The sequence below is a fragment of the Echinops telfairi genome, unplaced genomic scaffold (genome assembly GCF_000313985.2).
Source record: "Echinops telfairi isolate 266 unplaced genomic scaffold, ASM31398v2 ScPeMD7_7469;HRSCAF=8507_0, whole genome shotgun sequence".
Lineage (NCBI taxonomy): Eukaryota > Metazoa > Chordata > Mammalia > Afrosoricida > Tenrecidae > Echinops > Echinops telfairi.
Genome location: NW_022111372.1, coordinates 83,312,908 through 83,329,053, shown reverse-complemented (window position 1 = coordinate 83,329,053; position 16,146 = coordinate 83,312,908). Strand labels below are relative to the sequence as shown.

The window sequence follows — 16,146 nt, the reverse complement described above, 5'->3', positions numbered from 1 at the left end:
GAGCAGGGGCATCTAGACTTTGATTTGGATTCCAAGTACCCTTTCTCTAGGAGCCCTGGTGGCAGGGTGGTTAAGAGCTGGCTGCTAACCAAAAGCTTGGCTTTCGGAGCCTACTGGCTGCTCAGCAGGAGAGTGGGGTGCTGCAGGCCATTTCTGGGAAGCTTTCAGGTCTTGGGGCCCTGTGGAGTAGTTCTACTCAGTCATATAGGATAGGTGCTCTCAGTCACTTGAAGGCAGCTTTACTCCTCAGGGCCTGTTGCTTACCCAGCACATTCAGGGGTCTGTTCTCTTTCTGGGCCGTGCTTTGATAGTGAGATTGCAACTCTTCAACCACCCCCACCAGGAAAGGGGATCATTTAGAGCAGCGGTTCTCAACCTGTGGGTCGCGACCCCTTTGGGGGTTGCACAGCCCTTTCACAGGGGTTGCCCGGTTCATAACAGTAGCAAAATTACAGTGATGAAGTAGCAACGAAAATAATTTTATGTTTGGGGGGGGGGGTGTCACCACAACATGAGGAACTGTATAAAAGGGTCGCGGCATGAGGAAGGTTGAGAACCACCAATTTAGAGATCACATAGGACTAGAAGCAATCCGAGGAATACGTGTTATTAATCTGGGGCATAGTTAAGTGCTCAACTGAAAGGTTGGCAGTTCATAACCCCCAGGCACCTGAAGACAGGCCTGGCCATGGTCTTCAGAAAGATCATGCAGTCTTGCAACCCCTGTGGAGCAGTCTACTCTGCAACAACTGAGTCTCATGGACCTAATGGTAGCTAACAGTGAGAAGCTGGAGCAGATCTTTTAAATTATAGGCGAGAGGCTGTGTATCTGCATTGTTCTAAGAGAGGGTTATTTTGGTGTTTTTCTATTCTAACTTTCACAGCCTAGTCAAGAGATGTTTGGTTCCCGGAGGTAGAAACCACTTCGTTCAGCGTATCTCACTGAAGAACAGGGAATAAACCTAATCGATCCAAAGTTTCTAGTTTCAGAAAGTTTTAAGACTAGGATCCAGATCTCCTTATTTTGTGTCTGATGCTCCTTTTCTCATTAGACCTCATCTGTAGAATGAGGTCTAAATAAAATGTGAGTGTGCTTTGTGTTTACTACCACAGCTCCCTGTTCCCAGAAGCCTAAATTCCTTTCCGACAGATCAGGAGCAATTACAGATTTCCCTCTGAAAACATGTGATTTAGTGTGGACATGATTTCTGGGAACCATTCTCCCACAGAGGTTTGAGTAAAACTCCACCTTGGAACTCGGCTGCAAATAAGCTGACTGTCCTTGATGGAGTCATTCGATTCTTTTGTGTGCTTTCCTCGTCTACACATCAAAGCTGCTGGTAGGTCCTCTCTTGGGCCAGCACCAGAGAGCTAATATTGGTCTATCAGGTAACTTCTTAGACCTGGGGTAAGAGCATAGCCACTAGCCACGTGTGTCAATTTAATCTCCATGCTCCAGAAAGCTTATTAAATATCTTTTTTTAGAGACCTGCCAGTGGAAAAAGGTAGTGTAGTGAGTGAAAGAAGGCCCAGAGTGTTGGATTTGAGAGTCAAAAGTCTATATTTCAGTTCCTGTTGGGGCCTGGTGCCTTGGGCAGGTCATTAAACTTCTCAACCACAGATGGTTCAGTTTTAAATAATGAGCTATTTTATTTGTATAGTATTTGACTATCCTCGATGAAATGTTTCATCTATTGTGTTCTTTGGATCTTATCACTCTAAAGCCGGTAAGACGTCTCTGTTCATGCAAAACAAAGAGAATGGAGCCTAAAAGCTCTCATGAACTGCCCATAATCGGTAAAGCTGGCAGAGTGCAAAGAAACTCAGCCATAGGTTTGTTCTTAGTTCTTGAATGATGGGCTGGATGAATCAATTATAGACTTGCTTAGGGTGAAGAAAGATAGGACAGAGGGGCCAGACCATCTGAATGCTAGACCAATATTCTCTTTGCCTGGTAGCATATAAAAACTCAACCTGTAGCGAGTTGATTCTGTGTGAGGCTAATAATATCCGGTGAAGGAATACCACTGAAGGGACTGTCGAAGGTGGAGGTCCCACCTTTACCTGGGCGAAAGAAGTCATCTAAGGCATCTGTTAGGCATGCCTTTACAGAAGTTCCGATTCAGAAGTGATAGGGCAGAGCCCTGGGATCTGTAAGTCTAAGAAATAACTCAGGTTCTTGTAAAGTTCTTCAGAGTGTGGGAAATAGCTAAACCTTAAGACCTGACAGCGGTAAATTGTTCAATCAAGAAGTTACTGCTCCTTTTAGGGTAGAGTTCCTGAAACTTTGACTTTTCTCTCTAGCCATGGATGCATCATATGATGGTACTGAGGTAACTGTCGTGATGGAGGAAATTGAGGAAGCCTACTGTTATACCTCCCCTGGGCCACCCAAGAAGAAGAAAAAGTATAAAATACATGGGGAAAAGGCCAAGAAACCCAGGTTAGTGAACACTTTTTAGTATCTGCGCACATTTAAAATGCCAAACCAAAAAGTAGTTTGGAATGCTCTTAGGTGAATGTTATTCTGTGTTGAGGAGAACTTAAGACTGCATTCGGATTCACGGAGTGGGTCTCCTAGATCAGGGTTGGTGGGTTTGGGTTGGGGGAGAGATTTATACCAACATTTGCCATTCCTGGTTAGACCTTAGTCATGTGTCTAGGCTATCACAGGAAATCGTACCATATAAAGGGTAGACACTGTACAAGAGAACTACATTATTAAATATTTAAAGTATGACATTGATAAAATATGGAATTAGCCTTCACTAACTTAGCTGCCATTGAGTTGATTCTGACTCATAGTGACTGTAGGACAGAGTAGAACTGCCCCTTTGGGCTTTCAAAGCGGTCAATCTTTACGGAAGCAGAGCCAGCTTCATGCTTCTCCCTTGCAGAAAGATGGATTCAAACTGCTGACCTTGCATTAGCAGCCCAAGTTGTAGTCCACTATGTCAGTGATATCTATGGAGAATAGCCATATTGTAGTTGGAATCCCCCTCTGGCCTGTGAACACCTGAAACTTCTTACTGAAGCCATCCGCGTGGGTCCCTTGGAAGGTTACATTTTCTTTTGATAGGTGAGATGACCGGAGGTTGTGTAGAAGAGTATGTTTTGTAACCAACGACACCAGGAAATTAGCCGATCTATCGCTTTGGAGATACCTGGGTCTTTCTTTGCTCCCGCTGAGGTTTTTGGTTTTCCCCAAGAAACTTTCATGATGTTTTTTTTTTCATTGGGTTTTAAAGACCAGTCATTTACCCAGACAAGGCTGGTCTGTGAGAAAGTAAATCAAATGAACCTTTATTACTGAAGAGAGCAGCCTCTTACTGTTCAATTTACTCTTCCCCCATACTTTCTGAGAGAAGTATTTTACAGCTTGGAGGGTTTTTGTTCTTGTTTTTATACTTGCCTTCAGTTCCAATTTAGTCAAACGCTTTGAAGTGAGGAGCTAGGTTGTGTATCTACCTCTTCATACCCCAAAACCTGGCATTGTAGTGCCTACTGGGTGAATGAGGAAAATCTTAACAAAATCATTGCTTTTTCAGGTCTGCTTACCTTCTATACTATTACGACATCTACCTGAAAGTGCAGCAGGAGCTCCCCCACCTCCCTCAGTCGGAGATCAATAAGAAGATTAGCGAGAGCTGGAGGCTTCTCAGTGTGGCGGAGAGGAGTTACTACCTGGAGAAAGCCAAACTAGAGAAAGAAGGATTGGATCCTGTAAGTGACATCCCCCCCCAGCCCCCAAATTTCCTGCGATTCAATGGTCAGGAACTTGGGGAGACCTGCATCCTGTTTTTCTTGTTCCTTTTTTTGGTTATTTATTAAACTTTTGAGTTGAGCCATTTTGGCATCCTTGATTATCATGTCAACTACTTTGTTTCAGTGATGCCTGCATTCTCTTGTTTTTGGTGCAGCAGTGCATGGGGTTGACATTTCTGAGAGTTATTTGCAGGGACTCTTGGGTTCCTTTTCTGGTTTTTGCCTAAGCTAGGAGCCTTTATCTTTTGGGATTGCTAGTATTTAATATACGAGGGGGTACCCCCTAAAAAACCAGAATTTCACTGGGTGGAGCAGAACTTTTGTAATACGCATTTTTCCTGCTAGGCAAGCATCGAGCAACTCACTGAGTTGCACCCAGTGGCATCACCTGGGAAGGTTCTCTGGTCACAGTGAATTTTTCATAAAAGTTTCGCTTAAACTTTTTTTTTTTTTTGATGGCCGATTTCAGAGAATGGCGTGTGGCTGCAAAATTTTGTTTCCGACTTAGGGAAAATGCTGCAGAAACTGTTGTGATGTTGAACACAGCTTACAAGGACAGTGCTGTGCGAAAAACTCTAGTGTACGGGTGGTTTTCTTGTTCCAAAAAAGGTGAAATATTTATTAATGACTAACCTCGTTCTGGATGTCCATCAACTTCCTGAATGGCAAAAATGTCTACTTGTAGTGCATTTGGAGTTCATTCCACCAGGTCAGACTGTTAATCAAGCTTTCTGTTCAGAGGTTCTGAGAGATTTTCTAATAGTGTGCGACATAAAAGGCCTGATTTGTGGCAGACTGGGACTGGTTTTGCCACCACGGTAATGGATCTATCTGCTCACACAGCCATCTCAGTGTGCCAATTTTGGGCAAAAAACCCCAGCATGCCTCTCTTGCCCTGACTTCACTCAGTGAGATTTCTTGTTCCCAAGAACGAAGAGGGACGTGAAAGGGCAATGATTTGATGACGTAGAAGAGGTGAAGGAAAGAGGAGGGAGGTACTTACTGTCAGCCGTCCAAACAGATGAGTCTGAGAAATATTTCCAAGAATGGAATCGCATATTTGACAAATGTATTAAGTGTAATGGAGAATACTTTGAAGGTGATAAGGTTGTTTTGTAAAAAAAATTTAAACAGAGCTTTGAGGAAAAAATTCCTGTTTGGGGGGAGGTCGGGGGTGGTACTACCTCGTATTATCATTTCTCCTACCCCATGAGTGTCCATAGCAAAGTAATGTAATTGTATGGTATGGACTGCTATGAGCTATGACAAAATGGGGAATTTATAGACTTGTGTGTTTGCATGATGATGCAGCTGCTGTGTTACGTATCCCATTCTTTTGTTACCGCTTGTGCTGCTAGGGTTCCCTGGTGTTGGAGTGATTGTGTGTTGGACTGCGATTCGCATGAGTTTGAAATCACCGGCAGCTCTGAGGGAGGAAGACTGGGCTTTCGACTCCTGTGAACAGTTGTAGTCTCAGAAACCCACAGGGGGTTGCAGTGAATCAGCATTGCCTCAAAGGCACTGGGTCTGGTTTTGGGTTTGGTGCTGGAAACTAATTCCAGAAGGGAAAGTGCAAGGTCAAAGCTCAGGATGATGGAGGAGAACAAGGCTCTCAGCCTTGGATTAAAGAACACGCAAGGAAACATTGAGGCTTGTGCCTGTCAGCCATTTTGAGTGATTTCTGCTTCACAGTAACAAAGTGTACTGGTAGCTATTAGAACTGCTTTTTAAAACTAAACAAAACAAAAACCCCGGAATTTCTGCAGGAAAAATAACTTGTTAGTGCAGGCTGAAACCTTCTTAGCCTCAATTCCTTTTTTTCCCCAGTTGAAACAATGGCTTTAATTTCTTTTTTGATGGGGCGAGCTGGTTTCTGAGGAATGCAACACTTTTGGTAGCAGTAACAAGCTGTGCGTGCCCGGGGTGGGGTGGGGTGGGGTGGAGCCGCTTTTTGAGGTTTGGCCCTTACTGGCTTGGTGTCCCCTTCCTGTAAGAGATTGCTGCTCCCTACAGTCTTAGGGAAACAGTTCCGTGGCAGAAGGGAGTAGCCCAAGACCAGTATTCCTTGTTTCCCATTAGGAGTCAGCAGTGGATCATCTGCAGAGTCGTCTTTAGCCACAGGCTGGTTTGTCCACCACTCACCTTGAGAGCATGAGTAAGAGTGCTTGCTCTGATGACTCACTTAACCTTTAACCTCATGTTCACACCTGTAAAATGAAGATAAGAGTCTCCACTTGTAGTGTTTAAAATGCCTAATGTAAAACACCTACCTGAGTTTTCACCATATTCCACTTGGTCAATAGATAGCAACCATTTTTAGATTAAATATTCAATGACCACTTAATAAGCAAAGATCGCAGTCATTGGGCGCCTGCAGGGACTATCTTAAGAAGCCTTGAAGAAGCACTAGTGCTGTGTTTGGTGTCTCCCGATTGCCTGAGGTAAGGCGCTCCTGCTGCCTGCATACCCTGGGATCCCATCTGTGCCCTGTGACAGACAGGCTTTCTCCTCAGCAATCCTGCAGGTCTCTTGCCTATGAGTTCTTCAGGCCTGCTGAAAGCCGGCCAGCTTGTCCTGGATTCTCTCAGTGTGCCTGGATGTGCTGACTAAGTCCAGAATGTCTTAGAGACTTGCCACCATCCATCTTGTTCTCCCGACCTGTCTGCATTTTCAAGCCACTTCCTCATCTCCTCTCCAGGAAAGACTGTAAAGGATCCAGTCTGCTATCGTGTTTCATCTGAGTGCAGCTTTTACTTTCCATCTTTGTGCCCTAAGGAGTTCCATTGACTTCTTGCTTTTGATTTATTTAAGGATCCTTTGGTAGTTGGCTTCAGTCTTCCTATTTTAAAAGATGCTTCTGGAATTATTTTTCATTCCGTTTCATTTCCCTTCTCACTGACTGTTCACTTTAAGCTTTTCTAGATTCCTTATGGGGTAGTTTTCTAAAAAAACAAAACTGAGCTAAAATGCCATTTTGGTCACTTGCCTGAACTCTCGTTATTGTATCAGTTAGCCAAGCAGTATTATGCTTCGCATACCTGGTTTCCTTGACCCTGGCCTCCAGTTCCTGCTTGGCTATTTAAGAATTTTGTTGTTAGAAAATTCTTTTTACCTCCCTGAGCTTCAGCTTCAATTGTTCAGTACAAATAATAATAACTTACTCTAATTGTTCTGTTTTGTTTTGTTTTTTAACTAAAGTAAGATCATGGGTTTGAAAGCATTTTCTAAACCATTAAAGGCCCTGCTTGGGTCAATGTTGTTAAGTGCCGCTGAATCGGTTCTGACTCGTGAAGACCCATGGACAACAGAAGGAAGCAGTGGCCCAGTGTTGCAGCCACTGTGTGAATCCGTCTTGTTGAGCGTCTTCCTGTCGGGGCCTCTCTACTTACAAGTATGATATCCTTTTTGTGAGACTGGTCTCTCCTGATAACATGTCCAAAGTACATGAGACAAACTCTTGCTACCTTGCTTTTAAGGAGCATTCTGGCTAAACCTCTTTTAAGAGACACTTGCTTGCCCTTTCGGCAGTCCGTGGTGCTGTGAATATTCCCTGTCAGCACCATCATTCAGACGCATTGACTCATCTTCAGTCTTCTCCGTGTCCAACGTCCCCATGAGGTGACTGAAGATACCATGGCTTGGGTTGGATGCACCTTAGTCCTCAAAGTAGTAGCATCCTTGTTTTTCACCACCAAATATTCCTGTTTTCTTATCTAATATATTCAGGCCCCTCTCAGGTAAACTGTATACACATTCAAAGCTGCTTTCATGAGCTGTTCACTGACTTCCTTGCAAGTCTGAGATGAACTAGTGATGCCAAAATCTTGTGTGTTGTCTTGGGTGCCAGTTCAGCCTATTGATTCGTATTTTGTGTATTCTTAGTTGAGCATTACATAGTCTAATGTCTTTGGCTACTTTGACATCCTGATGGATCAAAGCAGGGCAGAAACTCATAAATTGCAAGATTTATCCCCCTTGTTTTATGGATGGGCCAACTGAGAACTTAAAGAGTAGAAAGGATTTGCTCAAGAGCATATGGCCCAGAGCTCTAACTTGGCTTCAGAGGGGAAAATGAGTGCCTGTACACAGTCTAGTCTTTTATTTTCTTTAACTGCCTTGACCTGCTGTGTGATTCAAGTCAAAATAATGACGTCAGACAGAAGCTGACCCTATCTGAGTCTTAGGTCAGGGGAAGAGAGTCTTGCTTGTTCCTTCTGTTGACAGGAAATGAGCGCATCATATACCCAAGTGGTCTTAGTCCATCTATCTGTGCTTGTCTCCCCCTTCTGCCTTTTTCATCCTCAGAACACTAAGCTCTCGACACTGACTGCTGTGGTTCCGGATATCCCAGGCTTCCGCAAGATCCTCCCCCGCTCCGATTACATTATCATCCCCAAGAGCAGCCTGCAGGAAGACCGGAGCTGCCCTCAACTGGAGCTGTGTGTGGCCCAGAACCAGGGGTCCTCTAAAGGACCATCTCTTGTGTCCAACACTGCCCTGGAGACAGTGCCCAGCCATGCAGGCATGGCAGAGCAGTGCCTGTCCGAAGAGGTGGGACCCCTTGCCCAGCCAGGTGCTGTACAGGAGATCACCACCTCAGAGACCCTCAGCCAGGATGTGCTTCTGGAGGAGGCTTCCCTGGAGGTGGGGGAGAGCCACCAGCCCTACCAGACCAGCCTGGTAATCGAAGAAACCTTAGTGAATGGCTCCTCAGCCCTCCCTGCCAGAAGCCTGGCCGTGCCTCACCCCCAGGCTGGGGAGAACGTGTCAGTGGTAACACTCATGAGGGTAAGTGCTGTGGGACTGATGGCTTCTGATTTTGCCTGGAATTGTTAGAAAGACACCTGCCACCCTGCGCTGAGTGCAGAGCAGTGACAACAGAGGGACTGAGGGTTCACCCGTAGTGGGCTATAGTCTGCCAGAGTCCTCGTCACTTTCGCAGGCACTCTAGAAGCTTCTCGTTATCCAGAACTTTCTTCACATGAGATGACATCTGTAAAGTGCATTAGTAGGAGGTAGAAAATGGCATTTGGGCAAACCATGAGTCAAACTTCGGATCAGTCAGGATTGATTTTCCCAGAAGACTCAGCAAGTACATTGGAACCTTGAACTGAATTTAAGAATTTTCAAAGGTCCTGGGTACAACCTGTAAGAGGAAGGAAATTCTCTTCAAGGCCAGATTGATAGGACCAGTAAAGGCAATCACTCCAGTGTTCTAAGCCTCTCGACTGGTTGAGGGTAAAGTTTCTGTGGTCCCACAGCCTGGTGTCCCTTGCACCCCTGAGCTGCTGCCATGCCCTGGGTGGAGCTTCCCCTCTTAGCTTGGGTATGACAGCATCCTATGAGAGGTGAGAGTGCCAGCATGCTATGGCCCCTCAGACCTGGAGAGCAGAGCAGGTAGCCCTGCCTTCTGTCTTGTTGCTTCTGTTGAGGTAACTGTCAGGCGCACCTTAGTCCTCAAAGTAACAAACATCCTTGTTTTTCATCAGTGTTAATATACTTTGATGAAGCAGGCCACTGGCCTGGTTGAGGCAGATTGATAAAGAACTGGAAGCATCTGATAGGGTCAGAAGACTTGGTTCGTCATTAACTACTGTTGTGATCTTGGCTGGTTATTTTTAAAAAATAATTTTATTGGGAATGCTTACAGATATTATGTAGTTCAACCACATCTAGCATTATTGTACAATTGCTACCATAATCAGTTTCGTTTTTTTATTCTTGAACTCCTTGGTATCAGCTTCCCTTTATCCTCTCGGCTGGTTCTTAGGTCTTAACAGAACCCATCTTTCTCATCCCTGAAATTCATAGTGCCTCCTTGTGGTAATGTTTTTTCTGTATTGATTAAGCTTTTCTTTTACTACAGTCATAGAGCTGATACGCTGGGTGTTCTTCACTTTGTGTCAATGAAACTCCCTTCTCTCTGTACCCACAGGACCCCTCTGAGAGTAGCTCCTCAGCGCCAGCCACACAGTTCATCATGTTGCCTCTGCCTGCCTACTCAGTTGTGGAGAGCCCTACCTCCATCAGACTGGTCAGTGTGTGAGTGTTGATGACAAGTGGGGCTCTGTGAGAATTCTGTTCCAGGCCATTTTCTAGGTCACGGCCGTAAGATGCGAGCTCTGATTGGTCTCCAAGGTCATCTGGCCTCAGTCTTTGTAACTGGGATGGTGTGCCACAGAACCCCTTAACTCCTCTGCAGGTTGGAGGGAGACCCGAGAAAGCCCAGGCCTGTCAGAGAAGGAAAGCTCAAGTGTTTCCCACCCAAATGAGTAAGAGAACCGTGCTAAGACTGCACCCTGTCAAAGGTGGATGACTTGTAAGCCCCCCAAAAGCAAGGCAGTCCTATTGATTCCTGGTCCTCACCAGTTTCGCTGTAGATGCAAACTTTTCTCCTTGAAAACATTCTTCTGGAATGGGGGCCTAAGGCTTGTACCAGGTTTTCAGAAGAGTGTATAGTTTAGGCAAATTGAGAGTCCACCTATCTAATCCAGTCCTGTTGCACGGATGAGGGAAAAGGCCCTGGGACATGAAAGAACCTGTTCAAACGTACTGCCGAGCCCTGGTCTCTTGATTCCGCTCTGGTCTGGTTGGGTTTGTTTGTTTGTTTTTCACCAGACACTGCAGCATCTGGGCTCAACTCTGTTCCTAAGTATTTCGTATTTTTGTGGTATTGTAAATGGTAAATCAGTTTTTTCTAGTCTTTATTTGTTCATTGATAGTATAAGGCAGTTTTTTTAATTGATCCTTTATCTTGCAACTTTGCTCAACTCAATAGTTTTGGTAGGCTTTAAGAAGATATGCATATTTATAAAATGTATAAAGTTTAACCAAAGTAACTTAGATTCCCTCTCAACGGTCCATAGACTAATCTTCCTGTGGCATTGGAAACAGTCTCTGTACTGTGTCAAGGCTCTCACCATTCCTGCCTGCCTGCCTGTTTCTAGTCATCCAGTGCTCCTGCTCCTGCTCACACTCTCATTTTCGTTTTTGGACGAATGCCAATGATTTCATCTGGTGTATGTTTAAAAGAGCATGTTCCTCGTGAGTCTTATTGACTTTATAGGCTAATCTGTCCTTTGACTGAAGGGGGGCCTTCAGTCCGTAGATGAAAGAAGGTGTTTTAGGTCAGCTGGCTCTTTGTTAGTCAAGTTAAGTCTGCTCTTTTCCATGAGTTTGAGTTTCATTTATAGAACGCCCTCCTATTCTAACCAAGACCCTCTGCTGTATCCCTGGTCAGAGCTCTGGGAGCCAGACAACACCGCGCTCTTCTGCCCTCAAGCTTGAAGGGGCTGTGGTTTACATGGACCATTGGCCTAGGGGGCTGGTGTCTTCCTTGAGTTTTTGGTTCTCCTTGCTCCACACAAAGAGAAACCAGGAATTGTATTGTAGATGAAAGACCCCAAGCTTTAAAGACCTCAGACTTTACTCACCAAACTAAGACAGAACATTTTTGTGAACTAGGTTATACAAGTTGAACCAGTCCTGTGAGACTGAGGTCCTTAACAAACCCACAGAGTATCTGGAATGTGTAAGCTATCCCTAACACTGATTCCTCTGTGCCTAACATGCATATTCTTAAGCCAGTCTGCCTTCCCATTGCCTCTGTCGGGTACATCAGGCACCCTCAAACTACGGCCGCGGGCCACATGCGGCCTGCCGAGGACATTTATCCGGCCCCGTTGTGGTTTTTACTTCAAAATAAGATATGTGCAGTGTGTTTTTGCCCCGTTGTGGTTTTTACTTCAAAATAAGATATGTGCAGTGTGCATAGGAATTTGTTCATATATTTTTTTAAACTATAGTCTGGCCCTCCAACGGGTCTGGCCCCTGTTTAAAAAGTTTGAGGACCCCTGGTCTACATAGTTACCTGTGTAACCCCTCATGTATTTTTTTGTTATTTCTGATGTGGCAAAAACACACGATTGCATTTACTACAGCTACTCTTTATTCCCAAGGCCTCTCAGCGTCTTCATTTACTTAGGTCAGATTATGCTGATTTAGTGTGTATTCCCTACCTCATTAACAGGATTATCATGTGTCTCTTAGTTGGCATCAACTCAGTTTAGTTTAAGCTGGTTACTCTAGTGATTCCCTCCCATCCCTCGTAACCATCAAAGAACAGTGCCTTGTGTATATCTATTCTTGGCTTTTTATAAACGTGGTATCATGTACTGTTGGCCTCTAAATTTATTAATGTCATTGGCATGCTCTTCCACTGTATGTATGGACCACAATTTGTCTATTCATCTGCTGATAGGCAAGAAAGGGTATCCCAATTGTAGATAGGGCTAGTTTTGCTTCTTTCTAACCATGGGGGGAGGGAGAGGGCTCCACAACTGAATTGGGTCCAAGGGGCGGTTGTGTAAATGAGGGGTAAATTAAAGATAAAGCATGCAAGGGCTCACCTCCACCATTACTTCAGGAGCCAAGTCCGAGCAGAGAGAGGGCGTATTGTATTTTTATGAGCTTATATAATCTTGGGCAAACAAGCCACGGTAAGCACATCTGTAAAATAGAGGCATACACGTAACAGGAGGGGGGCCGGCTCGGGTGTGCACATAGGATGGGGAGGCACTAGATGACAGGCACATACATGTAACGAGATGGGAGGTTCTAGAGTCAAGAGGGGAGCCTAACCTTGGTGGTCCCTGAGTTGGCTTGACCTTAGATGTCTTTGAGCTCTTCTCCAGGAGAACAATCTATGGTCCTTAACAGAAGGGAGTGAGCCATACTTAAGAGTTAGATGGTCTGGTGGCTTTGGTTCGCAGATAGCCTTCAAGAATATAGTAAGGGACCATGTGTTTGCAGGTAGCACCTTAAAATTGGCATTATGAGGGGACAATGAGAGGAGTGACTTTTACTGGAGAATGTGACTAGAATGTGTCTCCAACTTACGGACGTGAAGGTCCCCCTCCACCAGGCCCAGGCCTAAAGTGTAGCATTGAGAGCTTGTCCCAAGACGCTCTCTTCTTTCCGTTTCTGACACTTAACAATTTGGATACACTTTCTTGCTTGTTTCTCTGGGTAGGACTTTCATTACAGAGTAGAACAAGAGTCTCAGTGATCATTAGCATCCGTGTCCCTAAATTATGCCAAGGAATTTCTTTTAGTTTTTTGCTGCAAGTTGTTATCAAGAAAGGGTGTTGGACTTTATCAAATGCCTTTTCAGCATCAATTGAGAGAATCATGTGATTCTTTTCCTTTGTTTTGTTTAAGTTGTGAATTATACGAATTGAATTTTCAATTTATATCTTTGTATCTCTGATGTATTAAAATAAGAGTTTATTTTTAACATGATCTGTTTTTAAAATTTTTTGAGAGTTTTTGCATCTGTATTCATGAGGGATGCTGGTCGAATTATTTTGTGTGATACTTTTTCCTGGCTTTGCTATCAAGGTTATAATATTATTAGGTACCATCCAACAGTTTCTCCATGCACCCAGCTGCACCCTCTGGCTCTGAATGCAGCAAAGAATTTGGTTCATCTTGATCTAGTTTTCACAGATACAAAAAATTGGTCCAGTCACTGTGAAACGAGTTGGAATCTAAAAGTAGAAACCAAGTCCTTTGACACTCAACACAAATTATTTGCATATGAGCAGTGTATTCAGTGCCAGCTCTAATCATCTCCACTGTTCTCCTTTTGAGTAGGATGTGTTACAGTAAGTTATTGCATTCCAGGCAAATAGAAGCCACTCATTCATTAACCGTGCTCCAGTTTTAGATTAGTGCTGGAAAGAAAGCATTTTCCTGTCAGATTTGCTCTGTCACTTGTGAATGTTTATTCAGCTGTTAATCCCTGTTTCCCCAATCTGGCCTAAAACCCAAAATCCTCCCATGGGGAAAACGCCACGCTGCCACTAAGCTGCCTCTGCCAGGCAGCCTTGGGGGACAGGTGGTTATGGCAGTGAGTGTGAAACTGGTGTGGTGCCATGGGAACCCCAAATGGTGGGTTCCTACGTAGACGCTTACACGCTTGAATGATGTAGGGGTAACTCATAGCTCTTGTTCTTGGGTCCTGGATTTTCTCCTCAGTAAAGTAGACATACCACCTGCCCTAGTTATTTCATGAGTGTGTCATGGGAAGCAAATGAGGTAAATCAGACCAAACTCACTGTCATGGAGTCAGTACTGACTCATAGAGACCCCTGTGGGTTTCCAAGACAGAGTAGAAAGCCCAGTCTTTCTCCCTCAGAGCAGCTGGTGGTTCGAACTGCTGACCTTGCAGTTATCAGCCCAGCACGTAATCAAAACAGCTCTTAACATTTTCTCAGTTTGGGGCTCAATAGAGACTCTTCATCTTGAACACCTCCCAGGAAGTGAAGTGAAAATACAAGCTAGGCTAATTCTGTGTTTAAATTACAGTGAACTTAGAAATACCCTAAATAGTAGCTTAGAGCAATGATTTAAGAAAATTATGCTGGTGTTTAAGGCTGATGCTTCAGCCCTAGTGTTACTCACAAGACACTTTAGGACAAAGAGGCTTAGCAAAATCAGCTTTTTGATTTGCTTCAAAGCTTTTAGCCACTCTGGACCTCTGTGGTAATAGTACGTGGTAACATTACTGAGTGTTAAGCGATGTATTGGCAAAATATGTAGCTGTCTGTGTGACCACATCTCAAGGTAGCAACTAGTAACTTGTTCCACTTTTCTGTACCTAACTAAATTGGGTGGCTCTCTACTCCCATTTGAATTAAGTTTTTCTCCATTTCTAACAAGTATCTTAGAATCTTTCCACCTGTAGCTTTTTATAACTTGAGTTGGTTATTTTCGATAAGCTGGTATCCTCCCGGCATAGTTTTGGTTATCGTGATTTTCAGTCTTAGTTCCACTGCCATAAACTGTAATATCAGTTCTGACCTGCTCTCTTCTTTACAGACGACTACGTATACCCGCAGGGGCCATGGGACATGCACCAGCCCAGGTTGCTCCTTTACATATGTCACCAGGCACAAACCACCGCAGTGCCCTACATGTGGTCACTTCCTCGGAGGGAAGTGGGTCCCAAAGGTGAGCTCCATTGACTCTTGCTGCTTCGGAATCCCCCACAAAGCATGCTTCCTTTTACTGTAAAAACAGATGACTTCAAAAATACCAGTATTTATTTTTAACTTCCTGACTAGATCCCTTTATCATTTTAGACAATTTGTTTAAAATAAAGGAAAAAGAAATCTCTAAACTTAGACCACATTTGCTTTGGCAGACCAAATCTGCCACAGCAAAGCCATTGTTAGTTCGCATTTGATGTCCTAATGATGTTCACATTTTGGTAGTCCCAAACTTAAGATCTGGTTCCATTTGGACACTTCTGAGGTAAGTGGGATACTTTTTGCCTAAAAGCTTTTATTGTTAATACCTTTTACTATCAGTAGCTTTAGAACTCTGATTATTTATGTCTTTGGGGATTGGGAACATCGCAGACAGGTATATCTTAATACATACATGTATACATTAGAAAGTACATCAATCCTTAAAATTTACTCTGACAATGAAGAAGCGCTGGGCCCCTTTGGCGTGTTGTCAGTTGCAGTACTGATTCCACTTGGGAAGGTTTGGGATTATGCCTGGGGATGGCGCTGGCAGTTTTGGTCTGAAAATTAGAGTTGTTTGCATGGTCCTTTCTCATTCTCTCTCTCTGTTTTGTGGTCATACCGCACTGATTCCTGAATCTGTCTTTAGCAAAGTGAGCAACATTGGGTCCATGTTGTATGTAGTGTAGAATACACTGAAGCTGATCCTTTCACTATAAAGTTACTTGCTAAGTTTGTCCTTCCTCTTTTATCTGTCTCATCCTTGAAAATTTCCACAGCTTCAGCATTAATACTTTCTGTGTCTCCTGTGTGTTACTCACAAACATTTGGTCCTTGCCCTGGTGGGAATGAGCCTGATTAATAACCATTATCTGCTGTAACAGAGAGATAAGCTGAATCTTATTGAGGGCTAGACTTAGAGCATCTTTCCAGCAACTCACTCACAGTGGGAACTCATGAGGTACTAGTTTTTCCCTGCAAATGCTAATTACAGATTATTTACAGGTGGGCTGTAATTCTGACACTACAGGACAGGTCACACAGACTGTAGATGCTAGGCACAATTAAAATATAGGCATTGCTGAGGAACTGTATAATCTATTAATTTTGCATTAAGTCTCCAACTACTCTTCTGTATCAATCAGTACAATGACTGAGAAGACTAGAGTGGTCAGCTAGACTCCTAGCAGCACTTAAGTAGCAGTTAGCAGTTAGCATTCCAAACTCTGACTGAGCTCATAGAAACATCCACACAGACCTAATAACAAATAAGCAACAGGGTTATTTATTCTTTTATTTAAAAAATCTTTTATTAGGGGCTTAAACAACTCATCTCAATCCATACATA

At 43.9% G+C, this 16,146-nt stretch overlaps 1 protein-coding gene across 2 annotated transcripts in view; it reads left to right on the top strand.

Annotated features, from left to right (window-relative positions):
- The window catches only part of HMGXB3 (HMG-box containing 3), a 52,256-nt gene that overhangs the window by 1,224 nt on the left and 34,886 nt on the right, over positions 1-16,146 (top strand). The window contains exons 2-6 of one of the 2 annotated variants that reach the window (XM_004697084.2): positions 2,305-2,443; positions 3,549-3,723; positions 8,071-8,553; positions 9,701-9,799; positions 14,647-14,778. In XM_004697084.2, coding sequence (XP_004697141.1) covers positions 2,307-2,443; positions 3,549-3,723; positions 8,071-8,553; positions 9,701-9,799; positions 14,647-14,778 — 1,026 coding nt within the window. In that variant the 5' untranslated portion in view covers positions 2,305-2,306. The remainder of the gene's footprint in view (positions 1-2,304; positions 2,444-3,548; positions 3,724-8,070; positions 8,554-9,700; positions 9,800-14,646; positions 14,779-16,146) is intronic. The other variant, XM_045284626.1, reaches the window with a different exon arrangement.